The sequence below is a fragment of the Rhinopithecus roxellana genome, chromosome 4, assembly GCF_007565055.1.
Source record: "Rhinopithecus roxellana isolate Shanxi Qingling chromosome 4, ASM756505v1, whole genome shotgun sequence".
Lineage (NCBI taxonomy): Eukaryota > Metazoa > Chordata > Mammalia > Primates > Cercopithecidae > Rhinopithecus > Rhinopithecus roxellana.
This window is the reverse complement of record NC_044552.1, coordinates 166,325,144-166,341,310: the sequence shown is the minus strand read 5'-3', so window position 1 is coordinate 166,341,310 and position 16,167 is coordinate 166,325,144. Positions and strand designations below refer to the sequence as shown.

The 16,167-nt window shown below is 36.7% G+C and overlaps 1 protein-coding gene across 4 annotated transcripts in view; it reads left to right on the top strand.

Annotated features, from left to right (window-relative positions):
- FAM184A (family with sequence similarity 184 member A) overlaps positions 1–16,167 on the top strand; it is a 131,371-nt gene that overhangs the window by 105,223 nt on the left and 9,981 nt on the right. For 3 of the 4 annotated variants that reach the window (XR_004056731.1, XM_010353249.2, XM_030928358.1), the window contains exons 10-14: positions 5,487–5,699; positions 6,304–6,457; positions 11,258–11,385; positions 12,075–12,259; positions 12,707–12,853. Coding sequence is in view for 3 of the 4 variants with exons in the window: in XM_010353249.2 (XP_010351551.1) it covers positions 5,487–5,699; positions 6,304–6,457; positions 11,258–11,385; positions 12,075–12,259; positions 12,707–12,853 (827 nt within the window). In the remaining variant the exon portion in view is untranslated. Of the gene's footprint in view, positions 1–5,486; positions 5,700–6,303; positions 6,458–11,257; positions 11,386–12,074; positions 12,260–12,706; positions 12,854–14,456; positions 14,478–16,167 lie in introns of those variants that run through there. The other variant, XM_030928359.1, reaches the window with a different exon arrangement.

The following is a 16,167-nucleotide window of genomic DNA, read 5'->3' as shown; positions in this document are numbered from 1 at the left end:
TCTCGGGACGTGCTCTATTTTAAGGACACATCATTTGTATACTTTCTATATTCTTTCATTTTTGTAAGAAGACTCTAACGGTTTTTGAAGAAAAAAAACACCGATATTGCATCAAAAACCAAAGGTTGTAGGTAAGATGTACATAATTAATGGCATGTCTCATATTGACATTCTGTCATACCCCGTACCTCAGATTTGATATTTCAGTTTTTGTTTTGAGACAGTTCTTCCACTAACACCATTATAGAGGTATAGAATCTTTGTGAAACTGGTCAGTAAAAAGTAGGCCGGGTACAGTGACTCATGCCTGTAATCCCAGCACTTTTGGAGGCTGAGGCAGGAGGATCGCTTGAGCCCAGGAGTTCAAGACTAGCCTGGGCAACAGAGTGATACCTCATCTCTACAAATAATTTAAAATTAGTTGGTGCATGTCTGTGGTCCCAGCTACTTAGGAGGGTGAGGTGGGAGAATCACTTGAGCCCAGGTGGTTGAGGCTGCAGTGAGCCATATATGTGTGTGTGTGTGTGTGTGTGTGTGTGTGTGTGTGTGTGTGTGTGTGTGTATATATATATATATATATATATATATATATATAAAATGGAGTTTTGTTCTTGTCACCCAGGTTGGAGTGTAGTGGTACTATCTCGGCTCACTGCAACCTCCGCCTACCGGTTTAAGTGATTCTCCTGCCTCAGCCTCCGAAGTAGCTGGGATTACAGGCACCCGCCACCACTCCCAGCTAATTTTTTGTACTTTTAGTAGAGACAGGGTTTCATCATGTTGGCCAGGCTGGTCTCAAACTCCTGACCTCAGGTGATCCACCTGTCTTGGCCTCCTAAAATGCAGGGATTATAGGCATGAGCAACAACCATGCCCGACCCATATATTTTTAATTTTTTCTTTTTGAAATTATTATAAAACTTTAATATTCCATTTTCAAAAAGACTGTAAAACTTTATTTTCAAAAAGGCAATCATTTTTTAAATGGTAGAGACAGAAGGTGGCAATTACTATCAGTGCAGTTTGACCTTTAAAATTGTCTCTAAAATATCTGGCACTTATCAACCAGTAGAATATATTATATATTTCATATCTAAATGGCTGTGCTAAGAATTTAAAAACTAAAGACTAAATTATTTTCCAAAATAAAATTTGTTTTGGTTTATTTAAACAAAATAAGAAATAGAATTTTTTGAATTTTAACAAATGTATAGAAACTAATACCATGCACTACATAATTTGAATATAATATATAGTTTGAAGCAACTACTTGTTCTCATTCTTTATTCAACACATACCTTTCTAGATAGTCTATAATTCTGTTGTAAAAATACTTATCAAAATTGCCTAAATCTTTTAATGCAGAGGTTTTTTTTTTCTTTTGAGTTAAAGTTTTACATTAATATGTATTTCTATTGATTATATTAAACTCAGCTGTTTATAGCTATAAAAATTAGTACACTTTACATTGCTTTGCTCATTGTCTTTTAAAGTGCCATGCTGAATAAAGGCTGACTATTTATTGCAATTCTACTAATTTATTTTTAAAAGGAACAAAATAAATTTTGATGCTGTGTTGCATGATTAAGGCTTTCTGCATATAATTCACATTACTGTCTTGAGCATGAATTCAGAGATTTTAGATGGCCTTAATATGATTTTGATATGCTTTCAAAGTTAAGAATACAAAATATCTAAGTATATTTGAGCACTAAACTGCATGATAATATCTTTCTGCACATAGTTTATATTATTTTCTTGAGTGTAGATACAAAGATTAATCACATATCCTAAGATGGAAAGTACTATTTTGGAGTTCTTTCAAGGTAAAGTATATTACAATGTAAAATATTTATGTGTATTTTATTTTAGCTGGAGAAATTTAAAACTCTGTAGATTTTAAATATGTAACTTATATACTGTGGTACTTCCGATCATTCACTTTAAATATTGTATTTCTTCATAAGTTTCACCTGTTAATAGTTCAAATGTGAGTCAAATTAACACAAGAGGTCTATCAATTCAGCAAACTTTTGAAGTAGGTATTGCAGAAAATAAGAAACACCAATGTGAGCTAATTGGTTTCCTACTAATTGAAGTACACACTAAATTTGAGGATAGGATCCAGGGCCACTACTAGCCTATATGTCACCTTTGTGCAAAGCAGAAAAACGTGTCCATTCTTTTTGGATGGACACAGATTTGTACCAGGGCAGACAGCTTGGTGAGCAGAATGCTGGGTAGATTTTAATCCCCAAGAAAGGCAGTCCCATGGGTCCCCATGCTTAGGCTGGGACTAGGGTTGAACTTCCAAAGAGAGTGGGTTGGTGCCTTCTCTATTTCAAGAACTAACTTTCTGGGAAGAGAATGGCTCTACCAGTTACAAATCAGTGTTCACAATGTCTGTTTTTGTTCTTGTTACCCTTTTATGGTTTATTTTTTCTTTCTAGGCTGTCTTCAATATTTATTTTGTCCTGATTTTCATTGCATAAAATAGTGAGAAGTCACGTGGTATAATTTATCATATTCCATAAGGATGGCATTAGCTGTGGCTGTGACATTCTTATGCACATATCACATTTGCAGGATTTATTTCAGTCTGTAAATCGTGGGTGCTGCTGCCACTTAGAGGTATAAGGAGTTGTGATATCTGGAATCAGAGGGTTGCAGTTCTACCTTGGCTCCAAAACTTTAAAATAACCTCTGAAACCTTAGTTTTTTGTAGAAATTAATAAGCAGAATTCATAAAGTTTCAACAGGTAGAGTCACTTATTTGGAAATACATTAAAACAGATTAAACCTAGATTGTTTTATATGATTTCTCACCAGTGCTTGACTATTTCCATAAAGCCATGTGCTAACCTTTATAACTAACTCTGATTGATAACTTTGTCCAGAACCCTTCTGGAAGGCTAATCATCACCCTAAGCTCACTACAGTCTGTGACTCCTCCTGCTGCTTTTTAAAGGGATATGGTGACTTTTCCTTTTTCCAATTAATGATTCTTTCCTCCGTTCTTCTTTTGCATGTCTGGTGATTCCCCACCCTTTCTCTTTCTTTTTTTTTTTTTTTTTTTTTTTTTATTATACTTTAAGTTCTAGGGTACATGTGCATAACGTGCAGGTTTGTTACATATGTATACTTATGCCATGTTGGTGTGCTGCACCCATCAACTCGTCAGCACCCATCAATTCATCATTTATATCTTGTATAACTCCCCAATGCAAGCCCTCCCTCCTCCCCCCTCCCCCCTCCCCATGATAGGCCCCAGTGCGTGATGTTCCCCTTCCCGAGTCCAAGTGATCTCATTGTTCAGTTCCCACCTATGAGTGAGAACATGCGGTGTTTGGTTTTCTGTTCTTGTGATAGTTTGCTAAGAATGATGGTTTCCAGCTGCATCCATGTCCCTACAAAGGACGCAAACTCATCCTTTCTTATGGCTGCATAGTATTCCATGGTGTATATGTGCCACATTTTCTTAATCCAGTCTGTCACAGATGGACATTTGGGTTGATTCCAAGTCTTTGCTATAGAGAAAGCAGGAAAGATCTAAAATTGACACTCTAACATCACAATTAAAAGAACTAGAGAGGCAAGAGCAAACACATTCAAAAGCTAGCAGAAGGCAAGAAATAACTAAGATCAGAGCCGAACTGAAGGAGATAGAGACACAAAAAAACCCTCCAAAAAATCAATGAATCCAGGAGTTGGTTTTTTGAAAAGATCAACAAAATTGACAGACCGCTAGCAAGGCTAATAAAGAAGAAAAGAGAGAGGAATCAAATAGATGCAATAAAAAATGATAAAGGGGATATCACCACTGACCCCACAGAAATACAAACTACCATCAGAGAATACTATAAACGCCTCTACGCAAATCAACTAGAAAATCTAGAAGAAATGGATAAATTCCTGGACACTTACACTCTCCCAAGGCTAAACCAGGAAGAAGTTGAATCCCTGAATAGACCAATAGTAGGCTCTGAAATTGAGGCAACAATTAATAGCCTACCCACCAAAAAAAGTCCAGGACCAGATGGATTCACAGCTGAATTCTACCAGAGGTACAAGGAGGAGCTGGTACCATTCCTTCTGAAACTATTCCAATCAATAGAAAAAGAGGGAATCCTCCCTAACTCATTTTATGAGGCCAACATCATCCTGATACCAAAGCCTGGCAGAGACACATCAAAAAAAGAGAATTTTAGACCAATATCCCTGATGAACATTGATGCAAAAATTCTCAATAAAATACTGGCAAACCTTTCTCTTTCTTTCCCAGGTACCTTTCTTTGTGAGACGTGTGAGGCAACTTATGTCTGCTGTCTATCAATTGAAAGAGAGCCTTTTCCCATTTACAAAAACTCACTTTAAAGTTTCCTCTTTTCATTGGCTTTTTTTGGCCACAGAAATTGTTTTACCAGTATATAAAAGCATGGAGTGTTTTAAGTTGCTTATGGAACACATTTTACAACTTTGTATCTGGTTCTCCTAAGTTCCTCTTAGATTTAGACTTCTTTTAAAACACAGTTATATACTCTCAAGTTACAATATCCTGTGTATGAGAATAGAAATAGGTCAGTTAAATGGTTTTATCAAATGCATATATGAACATATATGATCTATACATATACCTGTGTTTTATGTTTTTATTCTTACAAAATAATTGTAAGTATGTTAAGACATCTAGAAGTGATACAGGCATATTGAGGCTGATGTCTGTTTTCTAAAGGAGTGACAAATCAGTTTTCCATAGTCAAAGAAAAGTACCTGACATTGTTATAATGGTTGAATAAAAGATTGTGGGACATTTGAGACATTTTGAAAACTTAAAGGTTTTCAAGCACTTTGAGTTAAATAAAAAATAAAAATTTACATAATGATTCTAAATTATAAACTGATATATCTTTTAAAGAGTAGGTTTTTAATTCTCAAATAATCTTAGCTAATATTTGTTGAATGCTTAGTACATGCCAGAGTCTGTTCAAAGTGAGCTATATGGAGTAACATAACCTGGTGAGGTGTTGATACTAACAAGTGACAGAGCTAGGATTTTAACTCAGAGCTCACAGTCCTATTGCACTTTACTGCTTTACAAATAAGTGGTGTAACTATTCATACTCTTCCTTGAAGTGACCATAACCTAAGGAAAATGTTAATTGTCTTATGTTTTTATTTCATATTATGAATTTTTATTGCAACATAACATGGGTATTCATTGTATTCTAAATGTGGGCTGCAGTGTTCTTTAGACAGTCTATAAACAATGTAAATAAACTGTTTTCAGAATAATTACAGAAAGTAGAATTTTAAATGGTGACAGTAAATGGTTATTTTTGTGATACATTTTAGAACGTTTTAAATGGAAATATTAAGGCAGTTGTTTTACTATCATTAATATCTTGAAGTGCTTTTCCCCCTTTGATGGGTAGTTTGTGAACTCTGCCTTGTATTTATTCTTCATTGTGTACCATTCTGGGGCATAGATTTCCTTGCTGAAACAGAATCTGGAGATACAGCTTTCCCAGTCTCAGACTTCTTTGCAACAACTGCAAGCCCAGTTTACGCAAGAACGACAGCGGCTTACGCAAGAGCTTGAAGAATTAGAGGAGCAACATCAGCAAAGACACAAATCATTAAAAGAAGCGCATGTCCTTGCATTTCAAACTATGGAAGAGGAAAAGGAAAAGGAGCAGAGAGTAAGTTTTATGTGACATACGTTCAAATGTAATCCAACACCCTAATAATAATTAGTTACATTAAAAAAAATGATTTTCTATTTTTTGAGACAGGGTCTCTGTCACCCAGGCTGAGGTGCAGCAGCACGATCATAGCTCACTGTAGTCTCAGCTTCCTAGACTGGTGATTTTCCCACCTCAGCCTCCTGAATAGCTGGGACTATAGGCACACACCATCATGCCTGACTAATTTTTAATTTTTTTTTGTAGAAACAGGTTTCGCTATGTTGCCCAGGCTGGTCTTGAATTCTGGGGCTCAAGCAATCCTCTCACCTTGTCCTCCCAAATTGCTGGGATTACAAGGGTGAGCCACTGTGCCCAGCCCATTCAATATATAGACAAAATACATTGAATCAAACTGGTTTCATGATGATTTATTAATTCTACTGAAATGACCCTAATTATTTTTTCTAATGTTGATTATGTTACGTCTAGTTTTCTTGAAAATGAACCTAAACATTTTGTATTTCTTAAATAATAACTGAGTTTTAGTAACTGTTTTCTATTTTGTTTGCATTTTCCTTCCTGTATTCTAGCATAATAATTTGAATTTGTCTTGTTCTAGGCTCTTGAAAATCATTTACAACAGAAGCATTCTGCAGAGCTTCAGTCATTAAAAGATGCACACAGAGAGTCAATGGAGGGCTTCCGAATAGAAATGGAACAGGAACTTCAGACTCTTCGGTTTGAATTAGAAGATGAAGGAAAGGCTATGCTTGGTATTTTGAAAAGATTACGATCTTGTCATATTCATATGTACATTTTTAACATTTTTTAAATTCAACATAGAATCACCAAGTTTTATTTTAAAATTTTGAAACATCAAAATGAATATCTAAGTGTATTGCATATTTTATTTGAAGTTACCAGATGAGTAGACAGGACACAAACAGTAAAGTGAATTCGCCTCAGCTGTCTCTGTACTCCAGCTATGCAAGCAACACTGCTGGTACTCTAATCTGTCCTTTTTGGACTAAGTGGACTCAGCACATTGAGGTGTTCCAGAAATCAATCACTGCCCAATAGAAAGGGCATGGAGCCACATGTCCTTACACTGCGTGGTCATATGGTTTTTTCCACTTCAAGATTTTGTTTTAATGGGAAAAGTGAGGATTAGGTCTGACTTTTCTGTTGAGATATATATTTCTTTGAGATTTCTACCTATGAGGTGTTCATATCATTACTTTTTATAAGGAGATAAGTTGAGTTTTGAAGAAAAACTGGGTATGTATTTAAAGATTTGTTTTGGGTTTTGTTTTTTAATGTCATTCAATAACTTTTTATCCTTACCATCTCAGTTTTCTTCTGTTTGGCTTTATTCCAAATTCTCCTAATATTTGTAACATGTTGTCATACTTCAGTGGCACACTCTTTCCAAGTAGGAATTTGGAGCAAAGAAGACTGAAGTGTTATCAATATTTTGGGCCTCAAAGGGAAAGCCATCTGACTCTGTTTCTCATCTATAATGTTGCTTGGAGTCCCAGACGAAGTGGTTAAAGCTCTCCTCTTCCTCCTTTAAAACCCACTATGACTGCTAGCATGAAAATCAGATTAAATGTAGACATTTGTCAAAGATTTGTGAAAAACCTGTTCATGTGCTAGGGATTGCTGAGCAAGGAGAATTAAAAAATGAACTACTGCCCTGTCTTTGCACAGGAATTGCAGTCAAACGTAGAGGTAGCCTTTATAGAAATGTGGCCAAAAGGGAATACACATGTTCCACAGCTTTGTAGGGCAGGCAGAAACAGTCCTAGTGTTGGAACTATTGTTATTTGGTCCTTTGAAACATACTCCACTAAACATGATTTAAATATATCTCTGTTGGCCGGGTACGGTCGCTCACACCTGTAATCCCAGTACTTTGGGAGGCTGAGGCAAGTGGAAATCCTGAGGTCAGGATTTTGAGATCAGCCTGACCAACATGGTGAAACTCCGTCTCTACTAAAAATACAGAATTAGCCGGGCATGGTAGCTGTAATCCAAGCTACTTGGGAGGCTGAGGCAGGAGAATCACTTGAACCTGGGAGGCCGAGGTTGCAGTGAGCCGAGATCGCACCATTGCACTCCAGCCTGGGCAACAAGAGCAAAACTCCCAGCGGTTGCTGGGTCATATGGCAGCTGCATGTGTAATTTTGTAACAAACTGCAAAAGGTTTTCTAGAGTGACTGTACCATTTTACATCCCTGTTAGCATCATAGAAATTTTGCTCACATCCTCACCAACATTTGATGTTGTCATTATATTTTATCCTTTCTGATAGGAATGTAGTGATAACTCATCATTAAAACTGGTTTTAATTTGCATTTCCCTAATGGCTCATGTTATTGAGCATTTTTCATGTGCTCATTTGCCATCTGTACATCTCTTTTCTGATTGGATTGTTTACATTTTACTGTTGCATTTTAAGAGTTGTTTATATATTGTAGATACTGGTCCTTGTTGGGATCCTTCAGTTCTACATTTTGTCCATTATTTCATTGAAACTGCTCTCCCTGAGATCACCACTGAGCTTTGAACTTCCAAATCCAAAGTATTCCCACTTACTAGCTTTCATCTTATTTGCCCTATCTTCAACATTTGAGCCCTTTGACTACAACCTTCTTGAGTAAAAAATACTTGATTTTCATAATAATATACTATACTTACTATATTCCTACTTTTCTGACCTCTACTCCTTCATCTCATATACTGTCCTGTTTCCACATGCATCCATCAAATATTAGGATTTCCCAGGATTCAGCTCTATCTTGGTTTGTTTTCTGTTGCTATCGCAGAATACCACAGACTGGCTAATTTATAAAGGAAAGAGGTTTACTTGGCTTATGATTCTGGAGGCTGAGAAGTCTGAGATCAGGTAGCTGGCGACATCTGGCGAGGGCCTTGTGCTGCTTTGTAGCTTGGTGGAAAAGTGGAAGTGGGGAGAGGGCCTGAGCGCTAGAAAAAAATAGGGTGGAGCTCCTATACTTGCTAACCATTCCTGCGAGAAAGCCATTGATCCCTCCTAATGGCCTAATAACCTCCTAAAGGCCCCACCTCCCAACAGTGCCACAATGATAGTCAAATTTCAACATGTGTTTCAGAGGGGAGAAGCCATATTAAACCGCAGTAAGCCCCCAGTCTTCTGGTCTCTTCTTTAATCTTCAGCCTTTTCTTCGTTTATTGCATTCACATCCATGGTTGCAGCCACCATCTATGTGCTGGTGATTCCACATATTCATTTCTAGGCCACACCTCTCTTCTTGTACCTTAGGTTTCTATTTCTTACACATTGTTAGACAGATATTCTAACTTATACTCAACATTTAAAAATATGAACCCACTGTCTCCCATAGTCCAAAATGTGTTTATATTCCTGTACCTCCTATTCTAATTAATGGTATCACTGTTTACCCACTTGCCAAAACCAGGAAAATGGAAGTCACAATTGACTTTTTTTCTTTTCTTTTTTTTTTTTTTGAGACCGAGTCTCACTGTGCAGGAATACAGTGATGCCATCTCAGCTCACTGCAACCTCTGCCTCCCAAGTTCAAGCAGTTCTCCTGCCTCAGTCTCCCAAGTAGCTGGGGTTACAGGAGCCCGCCACCACACCTGGATAATTTTTATATTTTTAATAGAGACAGGGTTTCACCATGTTGATCAGGCTGGTCTCAAACTCCTGACCTCAGGTGATCCACCCGCCACGGCCTCTCAAAGTGCTGGGATTACGTAAGCTACCACACCCGGCTAACTTTTTTTTCTCTCACTGCCACATCCTATCTGTTCCTCCCTCTCTTAAACATTTCTTCTATTTCTTTCCTCTTCTTTAGTCCTCTACCATACTTTGGTTTTGGTTGTATCATTTCTCACCTGGATTATTGCCATAACCTTGCAGATCTCCTTTCACACAGTACATTCTCTAAACTCCAGTCAGGGTAAACTTTGTAATGCTCAAATCTCACCATATGACAGCCCACTTCAAATCCTTCAGTGATTCCTCATGTCCTACTTGAGTGCGTGTCAAGGTTTCCCACTGAAAAAGGCCTTAACACCAGGGGAAACAACTTACGCTTTACATGGCGGTCTCAAGAGGAGCCTGAATTGGCTAGCTACAAGCACAGCTTGTCTTTGAAGTCTCATGTTTTCACTTTAAAATTTATAAATGTGTATTTTACTCACTTAAATCTGTTTATGTAATATATAATTAATGGATTTTCCAAAAATCTTCAAGTAAAATTCATGTTTCAGAAGATGATCAGGTTCCTTCACGCATACCACCAAACATATCCAAGTTTGAGAACTATGAGCCTTAGGTTAAAATAAAAAACATTTTATACTAAAACTTTCTCCCACTAGGTTCCATTTTCTTTACAGTATGACCATGTGCACTGTGGCCTCCTGCCATACCCTCTTATAGTTTGCCAGACAGACCAGGTTCTTTCTGTTTTATATATGATATCCCTTCTTCCTGAATGCTTTTTCCTTCTCTATTTGGAGAACTCCTACTTGGTCTTCAGACCGTTACTGTGACAATTCCCTTCCCCAGTTTCCCTTTCCTAGAACATTTGAGTTCTTACAGTACTGTGCTTTTGTCATACCTAATAGTCATCTCTGATACCCTACTTAGTTTTCTGGCATAATGTCTTCCCCTTAACCCTATGCAGTTATAGAAATACTGTCATATTTCATTCCCCCTTAGAATAGTGCCTGGCATTCAGTAAATGTTTATGGACTGTATGAAATAATCCCAAACTCAAATGAAGGTGATGACCTTCAGATCACTAACAACACTGACCAGCCAGGCTCCTTTAGGGATATTTTTGAAGAATTCTTACTTGGGTGAGAAGTTGCCTCCTAAATATTTGTTATGGTACCATTAAACTCTAAAATTTTATTTATTTATTTATTTATTTATTTTTTTTGAGATGGATTCTCACTCTGTCACCCAGGCTGTAGTGCAATGGTGTGATCTCAGCTCACTGTAACCTCCGCCTCCCAGGTTCACGCAATTCTCCTGTCTCATTCTCCTGAGTAGTTGAGATTACAGGCACCCACCACCACACCCGGCTAATTTGTTGTATGTGTAGTAGAGACAGGGTTTCACCTTGTTGGTCAGGCTGGTCTTGAACTCCTGACCTCAGGTGATCCACCCACCTCGGCCCCTCAAAGTGCTGGGATTATAGGCATGAGCCCCTGTGCCTGACCAAATTTTATTATTCTAGTAGTGAAAGAGATGAATTAAAAATACTTCATCTCCATTAGCACTTTACCTGCATACTGAAAGCATGTATAAAAATACCTTGATCCACTTAAACATTTGAGTTTTTTTATATCCTCATCAAAGCTAGATTAACTTTAAATTCATGATAGTATATTGTAGTCTATAATATTTAAATTTGTGAGTTTGTAATAATCTATTAATTTAATGGACATACACAAGTGTTCTGATTTTTAAATAATTTGTTTTACTTCTATAATTTTTATCTAGAGTATTGATAATATTTTTTAAAGGTACCAAACGTATTTTTGCCTTGCAATTCCAGCTTCCTTGCGCTCAGAACTCAACCATCAACATGCAGCTGCAATTGATTTGTTACGGCATAATCATCATCAAGAATTGGCAGCTGCTAAAATGGAATTAGAGAGAAGCATAGACATCAGCAGAAGACAGGTAAGTAAGAGTATTCTGTACTGTTTGAATATTGAATGTTCATAATTTTCTGAAAATTATTTTGTAGTAACTCTTATTTTCACTGGTTATCACATTCTATTTATATTGAAGAGCTTTATTTAATTTATTTATTTATTTGAGACAGGGTCTCACTTTGTCACCGAGGCTGGAGGAGTGGCACGATCACAGAAGGGAGCTTAACTGTCAGATAACTGCTAGAGCAGCACTAAACTAAGTCTGCTTTGTAAGCCATGTGATGTGTGTTCTTTTGGGAGGGCCTCCTTAGATGCACTTTCTCTCTAGATTCTAGGCAGTGGTGCCACAATTATTCTTCAAAATCATGTAAAACTTACTGAGAATGTAAGAGCCCTGTGTTCTAATCTCAACTCAGCCACTGGTTATAAATCATCTTTGGGCATTGGTTTCCTCATCTGTAAAATGAGAGAGATGTCCTTTGACCTTTTGGGTTCCTTGTAACCTGACATTATTGAAGCTATATCCATATACACACTTACATGTGTGGAAAGAGAAGCGACCTCGAGGTTTTCTCACTTCAGCAGTTTGCTTTTGAAGAAGCAGTGTCAGAATGATTACATTTGACATTCCAGTGTGTCATTTTCTTTCCCGCAGATAAACACAGAAATCAAATATGTAGAAAACTTCTAAAAATTACTTTTTTGTTTTTACAGAGTAAGGAGCACATGTGTAGAATTACAGATCTACAAGAGGAACTAAGACACAGAGAGCATCACATCTCTGAATTGGATAAGGAGGTTCAGCACCTTCATGAGAATATAAGTGCCCTAACCAAAGAACTGGAATTTAAGGGGAAAGAAATTCTCAGAATACGAAGTGAATCTAACCAACAGATAAGGTATGCCATTAATTACAATGGAAGGAATATGCAGTGTCATCTGAAAAACTGTTGTGCTGATATTTAGTAATCTATGCCTATTTTTGTGACTAGACTACCTCTCGTAAAATATTGAAGACCACTTTTTACTTTATTTGATGACTATATTATAATCTAGAACACAGATGAAATGTTTGTATCTTGAATGATGTACGTGTATTCATTCACTTTGGAAATTGTATATAATTAACTGAAGTCTTTTAAAAATGTTATTTGAAAAAGCATTAAAGGAGACAACTTTAACAAAGCCAGAAGCTTATAGCAGAAAGTAAGTAGCTTAATTTAGGCTGTTTACATTAATTTTCTATATATTATACCAAAAACCATTTCAAATCTGGTAGAATAATAGAAAGTTTTGAAAGCTTGACTTCAGAATAACATTTTCTTAACTAAAAATAAATCAAACAGGTTGCATGAACAAGATTTAAACAAGAGACTTGAAAAAGAGTTGGATGTCATGACAGCAGACCACCTCAGAGAGAAAAATATCATGCGGGCAGATTTTAATAAGACTAACGAGCTACTCAAGGAAATAAATGCAGCTTTACAAGTGTCGTAAGTTATATTATGTAAGAAAATTCATATGTGGATACTAAATTTAGGAGCACTGTGTTTAACCTCAGATTAGCTGTTATTTTGACTCTCATAGAAAGGATACTTCAAAAAGAAAATTTTAGTGCTGTGTTACAGATGGTAATTGCAGTGCTGTATGTTCTTTAATTAGGATGAGACAGTTGATTGATGATGGTCACTCTGATTTTGGTGTTTGCTGTTATTAGAGGTGATTTTTAAATCCTTTTGGGCCAACTATGAGCTCGGGTATCTGCCTTGTATAACAGCTCATAACCTCATGCTTTGGCAGAAATGATTTACAATAGACTCAGTTCCTTGGCTGTCCTTTTTCCTGGCCTCAGTGATATTCCTCAGACAGAGACTGAAATCTTGGCATCCCCCACTTCATGCTCTGAAAAGCATGGTCACAGAAAGAATAACATCAGTCTGTCTGTGTGTCCTCTCTCCTTAGGAATGTTAAAAGAGGAAAGGTTGTGTCCTTGTTTTTCCTTTATTCTGTTGCATATGGTTTTGCACATTATGAATCTTCAGTAGGTAGCAAAAAACTTAGTTTTTTATTTTATGATCATTTTTAATAATCGAAAAATTAGTATTTGCTTTTAAGTAAGTAAACTACCTGCTTTGCTAGACGCTCCTTTCATTTTAATGCTTCTGCTTCGGTCCATGCTAACCAACCATGTTTCTTTTTTCACCAGAAACCTTCTGCCAGCAGGTAATTACCCCCTAGCTTTAGGTGTTTACTCCTTTAGTTAAAAACAAACACATATCAAATTGATATTTGACCAGCACTATTCAATAGATTGTCTGTGATAATGAAACTGTTTTGTATCTGCTTTGTCCAGGTTAGTAGCTTCTAGCTAAGAATAGCTATTGAACACTTGAATTGTGGTTAGCATAACTGAGGAACTGAATTTTTAAATTTCATTTAATTTTAATTAATTTAAATGTAAGTAGCCATATGCAGACTAATGGTTACAGTGTTGTAAAGCGTAGTTTTAGACAATTGGTTGTTTCTGTTCCATATCCTTGAATGCAGCCTGCTTGGATCTGCTGAATGGTTTGGATTTAGATAGGTAATGAGCAGAGAGAGTTGGTTCCAACCTATGGAGCTGTGGGAAGCAATATATGAACTGTTCCCAGGGACTGGGGAATTCTATTGAAGTTTATTCTCAGCTGCACCCTGGCTTTAAAACTTTGAAATCAGAAGAGTCCTGTAGATTCCTGGAAGGCGGTGGGTGGTAGGGGCTGAAAGGACATGGTGCAGCCTGCCGCTGAGGAAGCTTGGGGCAGATGCACCTTCTTGCTTCTGCTCCTGCCCCAAATCCTGTTGAACTCCCTTCCTGGAGATGGAAGGGTGGGGCAACACATGTGAAGGATGGGAAATACCCCAAGTCCGTAAGTATTGTAGAAATGGTGATGAGTTCTATATTGCTTATGGAATGATGATTATTAGAAATCCTGTTCTCTGGTGCTGAAAGTTAAAGTCTTAGATTTTCAAAGAGTTCTGTAAAAATTTTATTTTTCAGTGATATAGTAGTAAAAACTTTATATCTAATAAAAATGTCCTGATTCTGGTTTCTTTTAGAAACAAATGAGAGAGAATGGGATGTTTGATTCTTTTTATCTAAATGATTTACTCTGTAAGTAAAGAAAGTTTAAGCTAAATGAAAACATTCTTTACAACTTGAGGTTAATATGCAAAAAGATGATTCTGAGATTATTATTGATTGTTTAGGTTTATTTCACACAAGATGATTTCTTCTTGAGAGAAATGTTGAGTTTCTGTACTTAGATTTGAAATAGGTCAGTAATCCCCAATTGAAAAGAAGCACTCCGTCATACCTGAATTACTACTGTCTTTACGTGTTGAGTCCTTTCATCTATAATGCTCAATTAACTGTTGTGGTTGTCCCTTGATTATTAATTTACCATTCAGATTGTTTTTGTAAGCTTTGTGAGGTACGGAAGTAGTCTTGTCACAAATCAGAGTCTGTGCATAATTAATGGGAAAAGAAAGGTTCAGCGTTACAGTGCTTCAATTGGTATATTTCCTTTATTTAAGAGTTTAGAAAATGATGATATAATAAGAGTTTTTTCATCTTTATAAAATTAAAGTCCCAGGATATATGTGTGCATAATATACTATTGTTTGGTTATGAAACGATAGTATACTATTTTTGGTTCTAAAATTCACTGATTTATTTTTTTATCCTTTTTTTTCTTAACCAGACTATAACTTGGAAATGTTGTATACAGTTTTTTAGGCATTTGTAATTTAGTCCTGTGTTGTTCATGAATCACAGATATTGACCTATATATTGTCAGAGTCAGAGAAAGCAGGGCATGCATGCCTGGTGAGAATCCATCAGTGGCCCTAATTAGTAATTTTATATGTTCTACTTCTCCTTTCTCCTTTTTTCCCCCTTTCTCTTCTCTCTTCTATTACTTTAATGGAAATCTGTAAAATTTGAGTAAAAGGCTACACTTGTGTGGTACTCTCAAGGCGGCATTTCCCAGGCTTTCATCATTCATATACATCCCTGGGAATTGGGTCATTTCTGGCTACGTGTATTATTTTCTTAATATTTTTAATTGACTTATTTTAACTTAAATATTTAACAGGAAAACTTGATATCACTACAGTAGAACATTTATCACTACTGAAAAATGTTATCCTTTATTCTAAATAGAAGCTAAGCTACAATTATATAAATGTAAATTTTGTGCAAATAAAAACAATGTTATTAGATTCTAGCTAGCATTTACGCTGAAGTCCTGCCTGAGTGTTGTGAACTAGAGTAATGAACATAAGTTATGAAGGCCATTTTAGATACATAGACCCGGCTGGGCACAGCGGCTCATACCTGTAATCCCAGCACTTTTGGGAGGCTGAGGCAGGTGAATCATCTGAGATCAGGAGTTCAAGACCAGCCTGACCAACATGGTAAAACCTCGTCTCTACTAAAAATACAAAAAGTAGCTGGGTGTGGTGGCAGACACTTGTAATCCCAGCTACTCAGGAGACTGAGGCAGGAGAATTGCTCAGACCCGGGAGGTGGAGGTTGCAGTGAACTGAGATTGTGCCATTGCACTGCAGCCTGGGCGGCAGAGGAAAACTCCATCTCAGAGAAAAAAAAAAATATGTGTGTGTGTGTGTGTGTGTGTGTGTGTGTGTGTGTGTATACACACACCCAAACAATTTTTTTTCTTGTGATTAGAAAGATTAAAGAAGAACAAACTTAAAAACAACTGTGTATCCAGGAACAAAACCAAACACCGCATGTTCTCACTCACAA